Below are 21733 nucleotides of genomic sequence, written 5' to 3'. Positions count from 1 at the left end.
GCACCCTTGATTAGGTAGACTGAGTACTTCTACGCAATGCTAAAGGTGTAATATGATGGGATATGAAATTAGTAATTCAATTTAGTGACAACATTGTATTGGTTTACCTTTCAAGGCCAGTGATATATGTATTTGTCCTACTAAGTAGATATATTTCTTACAGCAAAATACATAAACCATTTCCAGTAAACATATGAACTGATTGGCTGATTCATGTTTGAACTATGCACTTCTTTCTATATTGGTAAGGAATTAGTAATGGTTGCAAATTGGGTTTTAGTTTTAAGTACTTCAGCTTGGGCAATATTGCACCAGATTAATAAAGTTGATTTTAATTAAGAGTAAATGTAAAGAAACCACATGGGTGGTGTTAATGTAATGAAGATGAAACCCACGGAGGTGGACGAAACATTGGATATGGCCACCAGAGTATTGTTTTTAACAAAACCGTTCGATAAAGGAATGATGGAGAATATACATTTTTTTTTACTTTGCAACCTTGAACATTTCAATCAAATTCCTTTCCATGGACGGCAAGCCGGAGGATCAACATTTAGTATTCCTGTGAAAAAAAGGACTGCCCAAATGTTGCAGCAATTAGGAAATAGTTCAAAACTCTGCTCTTTAAAGAGCATTACATCACAATGCAGTAACAATCCAATACCCAGCTACATCTATCACTCACTGGCTTTTGCTTGCCGTGGACCCTGTATAGTGAACCGAAGTCTTTTTGGCTAGGTTTGCGCTGTACAAATAGCACATTCATATATACATTTGGTGAAATAGTTGATTCTGACAGATTGTGTTGTTGACAGGTACACTCGTAATAAGAAGTCGACAATCATATGAATGCTTAGATTTCATAATAACGCTTCAAGACTTGTGAAGCCTGAAGCACTGAAAATAATGGATACAAATGATGCTTGATTAATCGGGCGATTAAGCACTTGAGGTCTGACTCATCACTGGTCTGAATATGCATAAAATAGTTGGGAGAGTCAAGAGTCTGCTTCAGAGTATTGCATGTAATGTTAGGTCACAGATGTGTCTTCTCAGTAAAACAGCTCAGAGATTCATCCTTTTGTTTAAGCGATCACGGTGTAACCTATGGGTCACAACTTACATTTCTAATAAAATGTCTATAGGTGATATGAACACTCTGCAAATAGCTGCTAATAATATACAAGGTATACGCTTGTATTCGACTGAGGGTACTGGCACATGTAGGTCGAATTATATATTGCAATTCGCTAATAAATAGTCTGATTCATTTGTTAACCCCTTCGATGCTCATGACGAGCTCAGCTCGTCATGAGGTACACCTCTAGTACGCTCATGACGAGCTGAACTCGTCATGATTGCATTGTTTTCTGAGTTCTTCAACACAGCAGGGGAATTGCTGCAGCAATGATGGTGTTAATGTGTGATATGACTTATGGCTCTGTGAGTACGCTAAGGATGCCATGAATGGCCTTACTGTTCTGAATACCTCCAAACTAAAACCTCCCAGACCTGCCAGAGATTCTCCCTGCTAACCTATTCCATGCCCTGCCACTTTTTTTTAGATTGGTACCCTACTTTTCCTGTTGGGAAATTCTAAGACTGACAACCCCTAATATCATTAACTAGGATATGCCCTTTGCCTGCCACGAAAATGTGATAACGTTGTAGAAGTACCCCCTGATTGAGTGATTGATTGATTGATTGATTGATTGATTGATTGATTGAAATGTTGTTTTACATCAGCAGTATGGGTGAAAATAGTAGATGGGAGAAGAATTTTCAGGAAGAAGTACAACAGGGCGAGGGAGTTGATCATGGTATCTGAAGGTGAGAGAAGGAAAAGTTATGTGTGTGTTGATGGCGAATTGCAAGTATTTTTAAATATTTACTAATATTTATATATTTTACATGTTTCTCGGGCTATTTGCATTCCGCTTTTTGTTTAGGGAAGTGCTGTACACTGGTCTGACTGAAGATAATAAGGTATCCGAGAATGTCTCTTTCCTGCTGCAGAGGGTGTATTTTTTCACGCATTTTATAACCGGCATAATAACTTTAAAATTGTTTGCTATGTGCACATTTTCCTGTACACTAAGTGGAACATGCTCGTTTCAATGGTTCACAGGGGACTAAAGAAAGTCAGTCCTCTCGCATAGGCAGGGAAGCACTTTGTCAGCCCCGGCATTAACATTGATTTAATAGATTTCTTCTGCTTTAAACCTTCCTATAGAAATATCTTACCGGAACATACGGTTGGCCGAGGATCCCCTGTAGGCGATGTTATTGAAAAAGACCTCAAGTTCCTGGTCATTGTCGAAGTCGGCAGCAATCACGGTGCGGACTGGCGAGGGCATGGAGAACTTCTGCGTGGCGATGTCCTGCGGAAGCGGAAATCACACGCCAGATTAGTATGGTCAAGAGTAAATCAAAGAAGTAAACAAACACATACTCTCCGCTAAATCATGTTGAAATATTCAAATTAAAGGCTTGGCTTTCCCCAGTTTACTTACACTGCACTCTAAAGGGCAGATTTACAAGAAACTGGCGCACCTGTAAAGATGCGTCAGTTTCCCTGCACCAGCCTGCGATACCCTTGCGTTGTATTTATAAAATAGCACACCCTGGAATAAGGATTGACAGATGCGTCAGAAAGTCTGATGCATCTGTTGGCCCAAAAGTCACGCATTGCAGCAGTCGTGTCGCAAGCACGACGCAACTACAGCAATGCATGTTGAGGCCTATACTTATTGTACTGCATCACTCCTTACGCCTGCTTGAAGCAGGCGTAAGGTTTTGATGCAGTGGTGTTCTAGTAGTAGCGCAGTGAAATCTTGTGGATTCATTGAGTCACTTTTATGAGGCTTTCCTGCATGGAAACGTCCACCTGGCATACAATATACCTGACGCAGGTATTATGTGACGCAGGGCATTACAGCGTGACGCATCTCCCTATGTGCGTCATATTGTAAATTGGCCGCATTGTTTACGCCGCTGTTGCATCACAAAAGTACCCCTGTGTGTTTATCCTGCTCTGCCTACTTTACTTTTCCGTAACATCTCATATGTAGAGCCTGCCTGCGATACCCTTGCGCCACCATGGATGCGTTGCATTTATAAAATGGCACACCTTGGAATAAGGATTGACAGATGCGTCAGAAAGTCTGATGCATCTGTTGGCCCAAAAGTCACGCATTGCAGCAGTCGTGTCGCAAGCACGACGCAACTACAGCAATGCATGTTGAGGCCTATACTTATTGTACTGCAACACTCCTTACGCCTGCTTGAAGCAGGCATAAGGTTTTGATGCAGTGGCGTCCTAGAAGTGGCGCAGTGAAATCTTGTGGATTTATTGCGTCACTTTTATGAGGCTTTCCTGCATGGAAACGTCCACCTGGCATACATTACACCTGACTCAGGTATAATGTGACGCAGGGCTTTACAACGTGACGCATCTCCCTATGTGTGCCACATTGTAAATTGGCCGCATTGTTTACACCGCTGTTGCATCACAAAAGTACCCCTGTGTGTTTATCCTGCTCTGCCTACTTTACTTTTCCGTAACATCTCATATGTAGAGCCTGCCTGCGATACCCTTGCGCCACCATGGATGCGTTGCATTTATAAAATGGCACACCTTGGAATAAGGATTGACAGATGCGTCAGAAAGTCTGATGCATCTGTTGGCCCAAAAGTCACGCATTGCAGCAGTCGTGTCGCAAGCACGACGCAACTACAGCAATGCATGTTGAGGCCTATACTTATTGTACTGCAACACTCCTTACGCCTGCTTGAAGCAGGCATAAGGTTTTGATGCAGTGGCGTCCTAGAAGTGGCGCAGTGAAATCTTGTGGATTCATTGCGTCACTTTTATGAGGCTTTCCTGCATGGAAACGTCCACCTGGCATACATTACACCTGACTCAGGTATAATGTGACGCAGGGCTTTACAACGTGACGCATCTCCCTATGTGTGCCACATTGTAAATTGGCCGCATTGTTTACACCGCCGTTGCAGCACAAAAGTGCCCCTGTGTGTTTATCCTGCTCTGCCTACTTTACTTTTCCGTAACATCTCATATCCAATAGATTTAGTTGAGATTCTACGTGCCGCCAGAAGGGCTCATTTGCAATCTTCTCAACAGTTTAATAAAAAAAAATAGAGCAGTGAAATATACTTTCCCCAGGAAAGACAGTCTATCATGGAAATGTATATGTTCCCGTGCAATGAGAGATTATCCGGTAGAAATAAATCGCACACTATTGTCATAACCTAAAAGTACCTCTTTAATGGAAAGTACTCTCGGGGCAAGTTTTCGATGCAAAGCCATTTTGTCAAAAATTGCCCACTTTCTAGATTTTCAAATTACATCGTAATTCACAAGCAATGAATTTTGTGGACCCACAATGCCATGGAAATGTCGTTTAGGATTGCAGGATTTTTTTTATATGTTGCCAGCAACTCAGGGCAGCATGTACTGTAGTCATTCAAAGTATGTGTGAGCCTTTCGTTTCTCCCCCAGCTCCTTATGCAAATTATGCACGCCTGCTAGGATAGGGGAGAGTACATGCATGCCAGCAGACCGGATTCAGGCGGGAGACTTTCGGTTTCTGAAGTAAAAAATGGCTTTATTTTGGCTGTCTCCAGCCTGAAACTGCCTGTTTCAATAAAAGTAAACGGGGGAAAAATACATTCTCCAGATTCGTTTTTTTTCTCCTACTTACCTCTTCCTAAATTGGCAATCATGAGAGTAGTAAATTCCCCCCTCATTCCTCCTGGTTATCTACTGAATACCGCTATAAATGGGGTGCAGTGGGCCCCTCACACTTTTGGGTCCCGGTGCCACAGCACCTGACCTGCAGCGCCATTGATAGCCTCACCGGTGTGCCGTACAGTGTGTGTCCGTTGTGCCCCAATGCCCTAGAGGAGGAGCTTTTTGCAGTGCACCCCAGTGTCCTGCAGCACTGGAGCAACTCCAGGAACATTTATTCATGGTTGCAGTGAAACATCGATTAAGTCTTTTAAACAAAATTGTGTGATATTAAATCATTCTAATACAGTATCCTTCACAGAGAGCTACAGGTCCGCATTGGCAGATACACGCATGCCTAAAACAAATATGTGATGCTGGCCAGACAAGATTGAGCATATATCTTAAATAGACATAAAGTCAAATTCACAAACTTTTCCAAAAGTTAGCATGTAAGGAATTGCAAATTGCGCATTTATAAAGTTCTTGTAATGGTCAGGACTACATTACATATGTGGAGGTGTTCCTGATGTGTTCAGGTATATTGTGTGTTTTTTTTTTTAGTGGTTCCACCTGGAAGTGGACCACGGACAGGTAATAAAAGATAAAGGAACACCCACTAAACAAGAAGGCATTCACATAACTTCTGAAATGTATTTACCACAGTGGAGCACCTAACTTAACTCAAAAGAATGAGATCTGGTCTGTGCGATTCCTGTGGGAATAAACACAAAGGAACTAAAGGCTGTCTAAGGTATGGCTGGGAAGAGTTATTCTATGATCTGTTTAGATTACTATATTTGTGTCCGGCTATATTTGTGGCCTCTGAGGGTGCTAGGCAAAGCATGCCTGCTCAATCATCCTCTATTACACATTGAGTGTCAACGTAGCCCATGTTGCTTTTTGGTATGTACAGCTCAGTTATTAAAATCCTAGAAAGGCACATTACTAAGATTTTAATGTTCATTTTGTGACTGTTAGTCATCTCAATTCACTTTGCATCACACCTTTACATACTGAAGGCTGAGTAATATTTACTTCTGTTAAACTGTTGAATATTGTCAGTTTTGTTCTTTACCTATGAGTGATTCTTTTTATAGATAAAATGTGCGTGCATATCTGAGGCCATATTACAATAAGTGCCCCGGGGGCGCAACAGGTGTTTGCGCTTGCTGTGCGCACCCCAGGGACACTTTGGTATTTCTGAAGGGAGTAAGACGCTTGTGCATCCCCTTCAGTAATGCTGATAGCGCTGGTGCACTTCAAGCACCAGTGCTACCTCCAGGGGGCGTTCCCTAATTTGCATAGGGGCGTGCCCTGTCAAATGAGGGAATTCCTTTGCCACTGCGCCCGTGCCATTTTACAGACATGGGTGCAGAGGCAAAAGAAATCTCTCGGGCCACACTCAGAGTGCATCACCTTCTAGGGGGCGCAATCTGTGTGCGCCGCCTGAGAGCAGCCCCTGGAGGGGAGAAAGGGGGTTATATTGACCCCCCTAGACATCCCTTTGCTGACAGGTGCAGTCTCCGACTGCAACCGCCGGCAAGGCAATCTCCAATCCCCTTTAAGAGTGCAGGCGGGTTGCCGCCTGCACTGTGAAAACACAAAGTGGCTGTCAGCCGCTCAGTGTTTTCACATGAATATGCTGCCCCCAGGTCAGCACAAGTTTGCGGCTACCCTGGGGGCCGCACATACATCGTAATAGGGTGCATTGTCATTGTTTGCGCTGGGTACACCTTTTAAAAGGGGCGCCCAGTGCAAACAATGACAATGCTTAATAAGGCCCCTGATGCTCTCTAGACATTGTGCAACCCAAGCCTTGTACCTTAGACAGAATGGTTTGATTTCATCCTTTTTAGCAGTGTGCATGGGACCTAGAAGAGTCTCTACGTCTCCCTAACTGATTCTATTGCTGAGTATATTAGCAGCTATGCTGCAAAAACAACATAAAACATACCCATTTCTTTTCTTGTCGTTTCTCCTTTAAAAGTTCTGACTAACATCTGTGACTGCCACTTAAGAACTGCATCTACTCCGGGTACGGGACACATGATCAGTGGGGGCAATAGGCTACACCTCAAGCTCCATTGTTTTGCAGACTCTCCCACGTCTTCACGGAGGCACTGTTAGAAATTGTATTTGGGTCATTTCTTTTTCCCAATGGTTTTTGTGTCCACTCCAGTCGTAGTCACGGTGATTAGTCCAAGTAATTTTCCTTGCTGGAAATATTACAGGCATATTCCAGAAATCTGTTAAATTCTGCTAATAATGCACAGATTAAAAGTACCACTTTCTTATCAATCAATTCAATCTTTATTCGGTTAAAAAAAACCTTGTAAGATACAATACATACAACTAATAAATACAAGCGGATACAAAGTCACAGTAAAATTTGGGTGCAATTAGCAGCACTTTTTCTTGTATCAAATAGTACAGAGTATACAATTACATTTCCCTGAGGGTTTTTTTTTGTTGTTGGTTTTTTTTGGTTGCAAAACAGTTCATCATAGTCAACTTGCCTCATCTAACGAGATCACTTAATAAATATACAGAATAAAACAATCAAATGTTCTATATAACACAGTACCAGGATCACTAAAAACAACAACACTTTGTCATTTGGCGACCAGTATCATGTCAAGCTAGCCAGTTCATTATACTTCTGCACCTAACTTATACGTTCAATTCTAGCCAGCGATAGTGCAATACAATAGTAGATAAAATTAGATTTTAAAACCTTTCCTCTTTCTGATCAAAGCTACACATAAGAGGAAACGGCTCAGACTGAACACTATCGGTTGAGAGGTGTCTCCCTTAAAAATTCTAAGCCCAACCCCAATGTGGCGAATGCCTAAGATTTTGCATATGGGCTTTAACCATTTTTTCCTTGCATTTAGATATGCAGGACATATAAATAAAACATGAGACTCATCCTCTTTCAACCCCATTTCACAAAGCTCACATAAAGCTGAATCAGTATTCCTGTCTGCACCCTTATTACAGTGCCATTTGATTATCCTGTCCCTCATTTGCAAAATGCTGTACCGGAATTTTAGATATAGACTTTTAGCCAACGGGGGGTAGATTTCATCCATAAGGGGCTCTAGTTGCATATTCATTTTTACTTCAAAGAAGTTTGAAGTCAGAGTCCCTATATTGGGGTTGGCTAACACTGAGTCACTAATAAACTCCCAGTACCTTTGTTTGAGAAGCTTTTTTGAGCTATTAGTACCACTTTCTAGAATCCACACCAATCATTTTTTTTCTGTCAGCCATATAATAATTAGTCCGTTGTTTTATACCAAAGAAAATCTGCGAAATGTGAGAACCACCCACATTAGGTGAATGCATTCTAAGTGAAGCAGGTTAATGTGGTGTCATGCAAACAGGAGCTCTAAGAATGGCCATTTCCTCTTTAGCAGTTCTGTATTATTTTACAAGACGTTTGAGTATATTAGCTTCACTAGTACTGGGTACCTTGCTTATCTTTGGAGCTAATGAATTTTCAACACGAGTCAGGAGTTGACTTTACTTACTTTAGGTTGACTTGCTTGGATTTTTACTAATGAGAAAGCTGCAATACATTTACCTGGGATGGTGAAAACCTAAGTCTTGCTCTGGCTTGGATGTACTCCATTAATCCAGGGCTCACTGACCTTGCCAAAACACATGCATTTAAGCGTGGTGCCGATGGATTGATGCCTTTCACTTTGAATATTCGTAAAATGATAACCTCCACTAATATATTTCTATTTTTGCAGATTCAGTGCAAAGTTTCTGAACACTGCAGTTTCAGTTGTTCAATGTTTTGGAAGAACATAACATTCTACCTTTATTTTATTTTGAGTTTTGATGTAGACCTATCTCACTGCCAGAAGTCTAGTTCATCATGCCTGAGACCTATGAATTTGGAACATTGTACCAACATTCTGGTATGGGTCGAGAGACAGCAAGTAATTAGAAATGCAGAAACTATTCTTCAAAGACATTTACAGAAAAGCTGTGAACCTGCCTAGTAAAGAATAAGAGACTTTAGGTACCCTTTGGTTGAGAACGTCGCCTAAATGTGCAAACCCCGTCACCTCTTCTCAACATCCAGGTCTAACCCCTCTCTTGTGTGGAGACTTGAGTATGGGCCACTCAGATTCCGAGAATGAGAAGGAAGTTATACATCTTTCTAAAATACATTACATTCATGGAAACAACGTGTCGCAGTTCTCTGTACTTTTGTTATTATTATTTTCTTTGTGAATAATTCTCTGTGTGACCATTGTCATGCTGAGAATGTTGATTTCCATCTTTGTTATGTAGTAGTGTATTTTGTAAAGTGCACAGCTGCCCAGCGACGGGGTGTCCCGGCGCTGTATAACGCTGTGGAACCCTTCCTGGCTCTCCCTGTGAGATGCCCCTCCTGGGCACCCCCAAGGTGAAGCCAGGCATCCCAGTGTTGTAGGGGCCGTTGTGGAGTTTAAGCAAGCTATTGTCCAGAGTTGCAGCGTGGGACCCATGATTAGAGTAGACGCCGAGGCGAGAATTATCGAGTCCGCGGACATTGAGCCCAAGACCCTGCCGCGTCGGGACTTGAACCCTGGTCCTGGGCCTGATCTCTGCTTCAGAGTCTGCCACTCTACCCAGAGAGCCACACTTCTCCATGTCATATCACCTACGTGTATTATGGGTGCCGTGTGAGGCATTTGTTTTGCTTTGGCTGTCAACAATAACATTTTGTATTGGAAAAAAAATACATTACGTTCATGTGAAAGCCAGTGCATGTGTTCCACTCCACTTCAAGAGGAAAGTTTTTATGCCAGAGCATCTATCAGAAAGGCTCCTTCCGGACTCATCCAGGGCACTGAGGCAGGTATGTTGTAGAATGCGCTTGCAGTAAGAAAAACACTGAATTCCAAATCTGTGGTTTTTAAATCTCCTGCCAGTAAATATGACACTTAAAGATACACGTCTAGAGTTTTGGTAGTAGGTAATATGCTGGCACTTTCACTGCTTGAGTTTTCTGTCTCTGTAAAAGTGTATCCTCCCCTGTCTTTCATTCAAGTGAGCAGAGAATTACATGCCTGGAGTCCATATCAGAATCAATCCCTAGCTTTATGGCAGGCACGTGCCAGAATGCCTATGCTAGATGGTGCATGCTCATATTTGGATAGAGCTGGCATTCACAAGAAAGCAGTTTCAGATGTTCATGTCATTTCCAACTATCATTCGGTCTACAACGTGGCACTTTTATGTACGCTGTGGTAGAATGTGACCTTCCCCCATCGAAATTCTGCCAATAGGAGGCTGGGCATTAAAAATACTATTTGTTGAAGCCTGAGGTTTGATCAGATTGCTTTGCATGGCAGTTGATCTATGCATGACCATGGACAAGTGCTCTGTCTCTGCGGTTGCCAATTGAATCCATCTGCACTGTTCATCACGGTTAGTTGTGCTTTGGCATCTGCAAGGCCTGGCTAGTGCTGAAGATGACCACTCTGCAACTAATCATTTTATTCCAGCAGATATGTACCCATTAGGTGGCCACGGGTTTCATGTATTGAATGTGGATAAGATAAGAGCCCTTCTCAGGTATTTAGGTTTACCCTTTTTCTTGAGTATGTGGATCCTTTGGTAGCCATATCCCATAAATATGACTTGCAGTGCTGTTGGGCTAAATTTCAACCCAGATGAAATTAAATTAGAGACTATGCTTAGAGCTCAGCTTTAGGCGAGGCCATGAGATGGAGGCCTATTAATGCAAGCCTCCATTCCCAATAACCAGGGGCAAACCTTCAGAGGTTTTTTTGACAGGAGCCTGAACACAAGTCCTCACGTTTCATTTTCTGGACGTTTTTCTTTTTTCCTTTTTCTTTTATTTATTTCTAATAATTTATAAAGCACAATCGTCTACCATAGGAACCTTGGCCCTGAAGAGACTTAGGGCCATATGTATCATCAAGCTGATTTGCGATTCTGAAATAGCGATTTTTAAAAAATCGCTATTTCAGAATCGCAAATTGGTATGTATGTAAAAATTCGCATTTTTTTGCGAATTCTTAGTATTTCTTAATTGCGATTAGCAAATTGCGAATCGTAATTAAGGAATACTTTCCCATTCATTTCTATGGGCCAGGAGGCCCATAGGAATGAATGGGAAGTTATTCTCGATTTGCGATTCGCAATTTGAGAATCGCAAATTGAGAATAATTTCAAGGGTGCAGGGGTGTCCAAAGGACACCCTGTTGCATCCCTGAAATAAGCATGGGTGCACATGTGGCGCACATACATGCCCTAAGGGCATGTATGTGCGTCACATGGCACTTTGAAAAATGCAAAAATGTGCATTTTTCAAGGAATTCGCAACTTACCACCAACTTGAAGTTGGTGGTAATTTGCGAATTTGCGATTTTGCTTCATACATTGCATTTAAGGAATCGCAAATTTTGCGATTTCTTGTTTTGCACTAGATTTTTCTTCATACATACCATTGAGCAAATTCGCATTCACAAAGGAATTTCGGCCTTTGCAAATGCAAATTTGCTTGATACATATGGCCCTATGTTCTTTATGGTCCCTAAGACACAGCAACAGATTCATTATGGGGGGAAAAGCCAACTTTTTAGGTTTCCTGGACTTCAGCAATGATGTTTCCACTTGCAAATCTAGCAGGAAATTGTTCCACAATCTAGCTCAACCACTGACAATGATCTCCCACCCAAAATGACTCTATGGAATCTAGGAACATTCCTGAAGCCACTCTGAATGCAAGCTTCATCTTGGGAGGTAAAATCATAATCTTTTCGTTAGAGGGCTTTACATGCAGTCATACAGTGCTTTGTGTAGCCGATATAAATCTTTAAATCTGATTTTGACTCACAAACTGCCAGATTCATGAAAACCCAATTCTGCGAATTCCAAATTGCGATTAATACCGAATCGCAATTTAGAATTCGCATAATGGGATTCATTTAAATCTGCGAGTAAATTTAGCGATTCGCATTCGGCCGCAAAAGCCGATAGCGATTATTCCGAAATCACAGAAAAATCGCTAAATCGGTCAATTTCCATGTTGAAATTGCGATCTCGCTATTAGCGAGATCGCAAATTGCGATCTCGCTAATAGCGAGATCGAATAAACGGGAAGTCCCATTTCGAGCACAGTGATGACATCACAACCAGGAAGCAGGCAGTTCCCTCCCTCATTGAGAACACTGAGGCAGAATTGGAAGCAGCACTACTCAGAGCTCCACTCCAACCACCTCCACTTTTTGCTTTTGGATACTGCAGACTGCAGCCATGTCACAGGAAGGAGCAGCAGGGCCCAGTGACACAGGGAGAAAGCGCAAAATCAAGTTCTCCGAACAGGAGCTGGAGCATCTCATCGATGGAGTCTGTAGAGACCATGATAAACTTTTTGGCAAGGACTCCAGGAGGGTGCCTGAGGCCGAGAAATGGCGACTGTGGCTGCGCATCCGCGCCAAAGTGAACTCTGTTGGAGTCACACAGAGATCCATTGACCACCTCAAAAAGAGGTGGTACGACCTCCGAGGTCTTACCAAGGAGAATGTGGCTGAGAGTCTGGGTGAGAGCCTTGCAACTGGAGGGGGAGAGCCTACAGTCCCTCCCAACACCCCATTGGAGGATCGTGTTGAGGACACATTGCAGCCTGAGGTATGTGTGGGGGTAACCCGTCTGGACTCATCCCGACCCACCCAAGACAGCCAAGGTAAGTGCCATGCGACTGCGACCCTGTCCCCTAACAATGGCCATGACCCTATAGCCACTCATAATAAACCCCAGTCATGCAGCCCATGCACATCAGAACATCCCTATTGCATTGTGGGACATGTAGTCTGACCACAATGTACAAAAAGTCCCATGCAGCCAGACATGTCCTAATGTACGCAATGCAACAGCCAGTCAGGGAATGGTAGCCAGCATGCATGTAGCAACCTCACATGTCAAAGATACATGTAATTAATCAAGGTCCACTTTCCATCACAGGTGGCGCAGATAACACCAGCAGCGACAGTGAGGGGCTGCAGATTGATGATACACAAGAGGAGCCTGAGGGTGAGGAAGAAACATCCACACAACCAGCTCCATCTGGCCAAGCACCAGTGCCAGCATGCGTACCACCACCTGCAACGCCAGCTACATCAGGCACACCACCATTGCCAGCTGCAAGACCCATGCCAGTGGCACCGTCAACATCAGGTGCTGCAAGACCAGCGACACAACTCACACCCACTGTGGCCACCCAGGCCAGCAGGCATGTCAGGGAGCGGCGCCAGAGTACACCACGCACTGGCAGGAGGGGGATGACTGTGCGTGTGCCAAGGCTCTCAATAGAGCGCCGCATGCTGCGCGTGCACCAATTACAGGCACGACACCTAGCTGCTATACACCTGCAGCTGCACAACACAGGCAGGAATGTTGCCAATCTGTCCGACCGCATGGACCGGATGACCACAGCTATGGAGGCAAACACTGCGGCCATGGTCAGCCAGCGTAACCTCACCGCCGCCGCCACCGCCAGCTCCTCACACGCCTCTCGGCGTACACGCGTTCAAATTACGTCATTGGAAACGCCACCTCCCAGCTGTCCCGTAGGTCTCTGGCAATGCAACTACAGATGGTACAATGCTGTCAGGACGTGGCACGGGCACTCAAGCAGGTAACCACTGCTTTCCAGGCTCTGCAGCCAACTGGCCAAGGCCACGCAGGAGGGGATGACACAAGCGAGGGGACATCGAGTCACAGCAGCCTGTCTTCGTCACAGGTCAGTGTTCCACGCCGCAGCAGCAGGCCCAGTGCGGCATCACGTGCTCTGCCGGAGGAAGAGCTCGAGAGGTGACTGGGAGCTTTGCGCTGGAGGCGCCAATGACATTTATGTACATAGGGCAGGGACATGCTGCTGAAATAATCATGTCCACTACAAAATATTGAGCAGTATGGCGCAATACTCCTCATATGTTACTGTTTGAAATAATGCCATATTATTGTGCAACCAACAATAATTTTTATTCAATAATAGTACATCAGACTCATGTCATTATTTCCATTGTCATTCATGAGTGAAGTGTTGGGTGAGGGGAGTGGGTGCACTAGAAACAGTTCATTGTGATTTGGTTGTGCCGTCTGTGTCCTTCAGCAGGATTTTCCCCGCGTGCATGACGCGCATGTGCAGGTGGGCGGTGGTCCCCTTCCGACTCACTGCCAGATATCTCTACAGGTATCCGGCGCTTGGTAGCAATGTTGTGTAGTATTGCACATACAGCCACAATGCGGCAGCAGACCTCAGGCTCGTATTTGATGGCCCCACCAGTCTTGTGAAGTATGCGGAATCTGCTCTTCAGAAGGCCAAATGTCCTCTCAATGCAATTTCTTGTGCGTATGTGTGCTACATTGTAACGCCGTTACTGTGGTGTTGCAGGGTTGAGGTATGGGGTGAGGAGGTACTCACGGTGAGCGTAGCCATTGTCACCTGAATGAGAGGAGCAGAGGGTGAGTGCCTGTGCTGCGCAGCTACATCATCACAGTGTCACATTGTGGGGCAAGTGTACTTACCGAGTAGGTGTCCTTCACCAAAGTCTCCCCTGGCCAGTCGTGTGTGGAGGCCGCTGTGCCGGAATATGAAGGAGTCATGTGTGCTCCCCGGGTACTGTGCCGCTATGTCCGTGATGTATGTCTTAGCATTGCACACCATCTGGATGTTGAGGGAGTGGTAGGACTTGCGGTTGCGGTACATGTATTCCGTTTGTGCTGGTGGGCAGATGTGGATGTGGGTACAGTCAATGCATCCTATCACATGTGGAAATTGAGCAACATTGTAAAATTGATGCTTGGGCTCATCCAAGTCCTGTTGGCTGGTGGGGAATGAGATGTGGTGATGTAGCTGGGTCAGCATTGCATCAAGGAAACTCCTTAGGCAGCGGGACATGGTGGGCTGGGATATCCCCCCTGCAACTGCAATGATCCCCTGAAAGCTTCCGGAGGCCAGAAGGTGCAGGCTGCACAATACCTGGACATGTGTGGGCACGGCATTGGTCCGCCTTGTTGGGTGCTGCATCAGGGGGTCATGGTCCTGGATTAGCTTGATGATCATTGGCCCATTCAGGCGGTACTTTGCGTATATTTGCTCTCTGGTTTGGCCCAGAAGGGTGATTCGCTGGCGGAATATCCGCTCCTGGATCCTACGTCTGTTCCGTGCTGCTCGCTGTAGCCTTCGCCGCCTGACCACCATGTAGAGTCCTGGCATTGTGAGAGTCCTGATGCTGCAGCTGCATCTCCTTAAGTGTGTTTGGTCAGGCCTGCACCTGTTGCTAATTAGGAAACGTTTTTTCAAATACTTTTTTTTTTCCTTACTGGTTACCACCTGGTTTGGGTTCTCCTTAAATTGCGCGTCGCAAAATGCGAATTTTGGGTTTTTCGCCATTTGCGATTATTCATGAATAGCGATTGCGATTTATTTGCGATATCGCAGTTTTATTCGCAGAATCAATGGTTTCTCACAATTACAGAATCGCTAATGGGCTTCTTCCAGGATTCTGCGAATTTAATTGCGATATCGCAAAAAAATATTAGCGAAATCGCAATTTTTGGTCTTGAATTCCTTTTTATCAAATTGCGATCGCAATTGCTTTTTCACAGCTATTGCGATCGCAATTTGGCTTCATGAATCTAGCTGAAAGAGCCAGAGAAGTTTAGCTAACCCCGAAGAAATAGACTTGTGTTTGCTGATCAGTGGGACAGTTGCATTTTTGACCTTTTGTAACGTGTTTAAAGATTTTGCTGGTAGTTCCAAATATAAATAACTATGGTAATCCAGCCGTGCAGTTATAAAGGCATTCACAACTTGTGTATTTTTTGCTGGATAGAAAAATGATGAACGATTTGTTTAAAAAAAAAATAAACGTTATTTGTCACCTATTGTATCCGTTGTCAGTCCAAATCAAATTTAACCCCAGAATCTTAGCACTGCAGATGAGGATAGGCTCCTTGCCAAAAGATGAAGGACAAAATGCATGTTTCCATCAGTTGACTGGCAGAAAGAATTTCCTTTCCCACCCCCCATTGCATTTGCAGGTGGTTTTGAGAGATCTAAAGTTGGACACTTGCCATGCAGTTTTGTAAATTGGCAATTCTTGGAGTAGTGTCAGGACTGCCCACAAGTTACATTTGGGTGTCATCTGCATACATGAGGGCAGTTAACCCAGAAGTATGGATTAAAGTTGACCCAAGCGGGCTATGCTCAGTTTAACAAAGGGGGAAAAGCAACAACCACTGCAGCACTCCACAACTCAAAGATTTCAGGTTTGATAAACAATGGCCTATTCAGCCAGGACAGTTTGATCAACCAAAAACCTTTGGAACCAGTTAAGGGCGGAATCTTTGATACTATAATCCTTCAGGCGCTCTAATAGCACCTGGCGGTCCATGACGTGGCTGATAGATCTAGTAATATCAGTGCTGCTCACACTACACTTTCCGTGTTGCAGCCTGTTCAAAACTGGCTTGCACTGGATTGGGCAGATTTTAGTTTACAATGAAGGCTGAGAACTGGACGTTCCAGTAATTTTGCTTCACCTATTCCCCTGACTTTATTATTATCTCCATGGTGCCTCCAGCTACAATGGATCATCTCGTCTGTTTTTTTTCCCCAAATGCGTACACCTGTTTACTGTATCATTTTTGTTGCTGTTTCCCAATTGATGTTTATACTACCCCTTGTTCTTTCTTTCTGCCTATTGTAAAGCGCTCTGATATTCTTCGGGACCTTGTTTGCGCAGTATAAAACTTTATAAATAAAATAAATAAATGTAAGCGGTGCAGCTAGCAGAAAAATTGGTGTTAATCTCTTGATTTTTACAGGACATGTTTAGAAAGGGTGGCACGAATTAGTCTAACACTTATTTTGGGGAAAAGAAATGTTAATAAAATGAGAAATGTGTTTTGTTTGTAAATCTAGAAATATGCGCACTACTCTCATCTAGACTCTGATTACAAGTCAGGCTGAGTGGGAATTACCGGATGGATTTCTGCCCTGCCTGGATCAGTGTTCTCACACCCAGCAATTCCAGCAGGCAAAATATTAACATGAGGCTTTGGCTACAATAGCAGCCAATTCTCTCCCCCAGGTCCACGATAAACTGTTTCTTTGGCAAGGGTGAGCATTGCTCACCCACCAAAAGTATTCTTCCTTTCCTTACCCTAACCACCAGTCCCGTTCGCTGCACCCCGTCCCACAGGGCTGCCACTCCTCCCATTTACCATCTGCTAAGACTAGGTGGTAAATAGGAGTAGGAAATGCCATGCACACACATGCCAACATTTTAGAAGAGGAAAGGGGGAGTGTTAAAAACAAATAATTATGAGAATGTATTTCCCCCATTTTCTTCTATTGAAGAAAGATCTATTTCAGGTGGGAGACAGTCAAATAGTCAATATTTTGTTTTTAAAAATCGGGGACCTCTGCCTGAATCGGTTCTGTTGGCATGTGTGCATACAGAATTATTCCCCCTTCCAAGCTGTCTTCTTCATAATAGGTGGAGTTCCATAGGGAGATACTAACCAGGAATGACAATTCAAGCCGCTGTTAATCTCTGCATAATATGAAGCCTAACTTGTATCAAGGCCCTATGGTGGGGAAGCAGATGTAGAGTGCCTATATTTGTGAACAGAATGCAGCTATGCATAATGTGCACATGGATGTAAAATAATCTGAAAATTGGTCTGTGAATGCACAAACGGCTGTAAACTCCACACACGCATATACACTAACGAGTGACATAATTATATATAGAATTACAGATGGGTAACAGAAAATTACGGGGATGTTCTCCACAGAGGAGCTTTGATTGACATCATAGAGACTCTCAATACTCCGACGTGAAAAACATCTCAGTAATTCACTTTTCACCCCTCTATATTTTGATGTTATGTATAGACCCTGCTTTCAAGTGCTACACAGTGGCAGGGGACTAATGAGGGAGGAATATGACCTGTTATGTATCCCTGTTCCAAAGGTAAAAAATATATACCTTACCTGCCATCCTTGACTAACCCCACAGCACCTTCCATGCCTCCCTTCCTTCTTCCTCAGCTGTGCTTTGTGCTTTCACTCATCGCAGATAAGCAGTGCTGCGCTGACAGGGCTCTCGGGAGAGCCCTGTCAGCCTGACCTGGAAGACTAGCAACAATGGCTAACAAGTTTTCTTATCAACTGTAGCCACATCATAGCAGTGAGATATCAGATTTATAAACTGAAATAAAGTATAGAGGCTGTCTATGAGAGACATGCATAACAAATGTCCTGTACGCAAGGTCTTCAATGAGTAAATAACAAAGGGAAGGACTTCCAGAAACCTTTGGGAGTATTGCATATAAAACAGTAGGTCCTATGTGTTAATTGGACAACTTATATTTACGAACAGATATTGAGTAAACATAGCGGTTTTGGGTCCCTTAAGCCTCTTTAAGTCACTTAAACCCATACCACATGATGTTGACAGCGTTCCATCACCAATTTATCTGAAAAGAAGCACATTAATTAATCCAATATTTGCAAAAGCTGCAACAGAACCTAAAAGCAGTATTTCTTTCAAATTATTTTGCGTGTCCACCATAAAAAAAATTGTGTGCCAGATTTACAAGCCTTTTGCACTGGGGTTGCCTCTCAAAATTGACACAAATCTGCGCAAAATATTTTTGGTTGGATATACTTTCCAGTGCAAAACTTGTTTTGCACTGGAGATTTTCCTGAAAGTAAATCAAAGCAGCACAAAGAGCTACTTTGCGCCATGAGGGCATTCTATGGGTGGTACATGGGCGTTCCCATTCAACCAGCTATAGTTTATGTCACAAAATAACACCACTTTGAAGCAGGTGTTTAGTTCTTCTACCTTTTCACACATTGCATGTGTGCTGCACTGCACAACAGATATTCGAAATGGGAGAAGTTTTAAAGTTAGACTAATCAGAGTATTTTGTACTGGAAGGTTAACTTTCCAGTACAAAATTAATGCTAGACTCATACAGACACTGTAGGATGCTGGCTTTGTATATATATACTATAACAAAGTAAGGTATAGTGTGCACAGAGTCTAGTGGATCCCCAGAAGGTTTAAAAGTAGATAATACCGTACTAATAATAATACTCTCTTTTGTGGTAGTGTGCTTGAGCAGTCAGGCTTATAAAGAGGCTGTGTTAAGCATTTATTGTGTACACTCAGGCAAGAAATAATTACACACACTCAAAGACTGAGTCCAAGACCAATTGTTTTGTATAAACAATATTAACCCCTTGCATGCAGGGCTCATTCCCCCGCTGTGCTGGGGGGAGGGGGCACGCACATTGCCCCGTGCTCATGACGAGCTCAGCTCGTCATGAGCCACGGTGCTAGTGTTCCAACGGTCATGATGAGCTCAGCTCGTCATGAGCACACAAGCACCGTTGCTCATGACGAGCTGAGCTCGTCATGAGCGTTCAAGGGGTTAATGTGTTACTTTTATTTTAGAACCATGAGAAACTCAAGTTGCAGGTAAGTATTAGTTTTCAAATAGCAATACCTTTCAGGTATAGTAGAGGTTGTGTTGTAAAGGTAATAGAAATACTTTACAGTGGTAATGAAAATACTTTTGTGGTGTCAATCAACAATAGCAGAACTTAGCAATTGTAAAAGATTGACACAGTGCAAATAGGAAGAAATGTTATGCAATCCTATGGATGGAAAACAGTGCATATTCACAGGTACGTACTCTACTTACACATCAAGTATTCGGCAGTTTAGACCAGCACTGGGCAAGTGGAAGACCAAGGTAGGTACTGCATCAGCAGTAGCACTGGGGCGGCTTGGTGCAGGGTTCACTGGGCGCAATGTTAGTCATTGGAGACTGGGGGCACACACGAGAGGTGCTGGTTGCAGGTAAGTACGTATGGTTTCAGGGCACAGGCCCCAGGGGTTTAGGCAAGCATGGGGGCCACAGGGCAGCACCAAAGCTACACCACCAGTGGCACAGGGGCAGCTGGGTGCAGGGTGCAAGCACAGCGCCAGGTGTCCAATGCAGTCCTATGGAGATTCTTCTTTGGGGACACAGGCTGCAGGCATCGAACTGTAGGGTACAGGCAGAAAACCAGCAACAGCACAGGCAAATTGGGTAGTTGGGGGTCACAGGGGCACTGCTGTTCCAGCTCCCCAAAGACCAGGGGCTGCGGGTACAGGGGTGCTTTAAGACATAAGATTTCTTGTTAGTGGCCGTAGTGGTTGGGGGGACCCTTCAGATTCACACTGGAAGCGCCATCATGGAGGTCCGGAGAGGTCAGCCAATGCTGGATTCAAAGTCAGGATTGCTGGGGAGACTTCACTGGACAGATGAGCCATTCAGATTCAGGCTGTGGGTGTCGGGTACAGAGAGGGCAGGACTTCTGGTTCCAATTGGCACAGCAGTTTTGGAGTTGATTACTTCGGGACATATCTGCTGTCCACCGAAGATAGGAATCTTTTTCAAAGGCAGCAGTCCACCCAGGGTTTTCAGAGGTCACTGGCTGCAAGACAGGTTGCCTTTTTGTTGCAGGCTCTTCGAAGCTGGAAACAGGCCAGTAGGTGAGCGTCGTCTTCAGGCTTCACGGATGTCTTCTTTCTTCTTAGGAAATACTAGACGTGAGTCGAAGTAGCCTTGTGCACAGCGTAATCACTCAAGGGAGTGTAAATCAAAAAACTTCTGAAATATTGTTCAGTTCCTTAAATTGTACACAAGAAGAATGTTCAGACTGTTATGCGATGAAAGAAAATGACCAAATGAGACATTGGTTGTAGTTCATTATCAGCGTTGTATTGAAGTCATGATGAAAAAGTTTATATCCAAGGACAATGTTGACATTCACAGAATCCAGGACATGTTATAACAATCTTCAAATTCCATGAAATTACAAATCCCAATGCATTTCTGGCTTATGGAAAAAGCCCTTCATCAGGGGATCTAGAGAGATGACATAAACCATGATTTAAACCTCGATTTTTAACACAACAACAGGCATGTATTTACTCAGACAAGGTTGTGAGGAGAATCATGCGAAATTGATGGCAGAAAAAACACTCAATGCAAGGCGAGACCAAGTTGTGAATACGGAAATGAAAATGTGAGTGCCATGATAAAACATCTAGTGTGTAGAATAACGAGACCGTCACAGATAGGAATAGAGTGTACAGTTAAAACAGAAGTGGTGATGGCAAGTGGCGTGATTGAAACCAGCCCAAATACAAAGCAAACCGATCCTGCATGTAAACCACCCAAAGTGTAACCATGCTCGTGCAAAGAACTCGAAGGACATGCAAGTGAGTTGGAATATGAAAACAAAAATAGAATGTCAAAAAACGGAACATGCTCGGAGAAGCTTACAATGTGGATCGAGTGCTCAGGATTGAACGCGATAGGACTGTCGCGGAACGCTGTGGAAAATGCGGAAAGAGGCTTAGAATCTCGAAGCGTGAGAATAGTGCTCAACTACAAAGAGAAGCATGCGCGTATCTTACCGAAAGGAGCTGCAAAGACGCAGTGTGTCCATACCCGATGCACTGAAGAAAGTGAGTGTCGGCGTCTGGAAGGCGCCCGAGATATACGTCAACGGAAAGTAGAGAAATGGGAAATAGAAATAAAGAGAGGACACATGTGTGTGTGCTCGTAGTCGGCCATGTATAAGTGTGGGAAAAAATAAACAGCGGGGTCATTTTTGCAATGAGTGACCAAAAGGTCCATACAAGCAACATAACACAGTGATGATGGAATAGCTGCGCGAGATACCTACATTACGATAATGGAATTAAATCAATCATGCCAAGAGAGAACTTGAAAATAACATACGCAAATGTCAAAGAAAATAATAATAAATCCATTGAAGAATATATAAGAACATTTCGAGGAGAACAACATACAATTGTCAATTTAGAGGAAGCATGCCAGTTCAAATTTGTCATTGAGACCCAGAGGGGT

At 43.7% G+C, this 21733-nt stretch overlaps 1 protein-coding gene across 2 annotated transcripts in view; it reads right to left on the bottom strand.

Annotated features, from left to right (window-relative positions):
- The window catches only part of CRTAC1 (cartilage acidic protein 1), a 1573434-nt gene that overhangs the window by 209042 nt on the left and 1342659 nt on the right, over nucleotides 1-21733 (bottom strand). For both annotated transcript variants that reach the window (XM_086922610.1, XM_086922611.1), the window contains exon 8: nucleotides 2245-2381. In XM_086922610.1, coding sequence (XP_086778736.1) covers nucleotides 2245-2381 — 137 coding nt within the window. The remainder of the gene's footprint in view (nucleotides 1-2244; nucleotides 2382-21733) is intronic.

The sequence above is a fragment of the Lissotriton vulgaris genome, chromosome 5, assembly GCF_964263255.1.
Source record: "Lissotriton vulgaris chromosome 5, aLisVul1.2, whole genome shotgun sequence".
Classification (NCBI taxonomy): domain Eukaryota; kingdom Metazoa; phylum Chordata; class Amphibia; order Caudata; family Salamandridae; genus Lissotriton; species Lissotriton vulgaris.
This window is presented reverse-complemented; position numbering and strand designations above follow the sequence as displayed.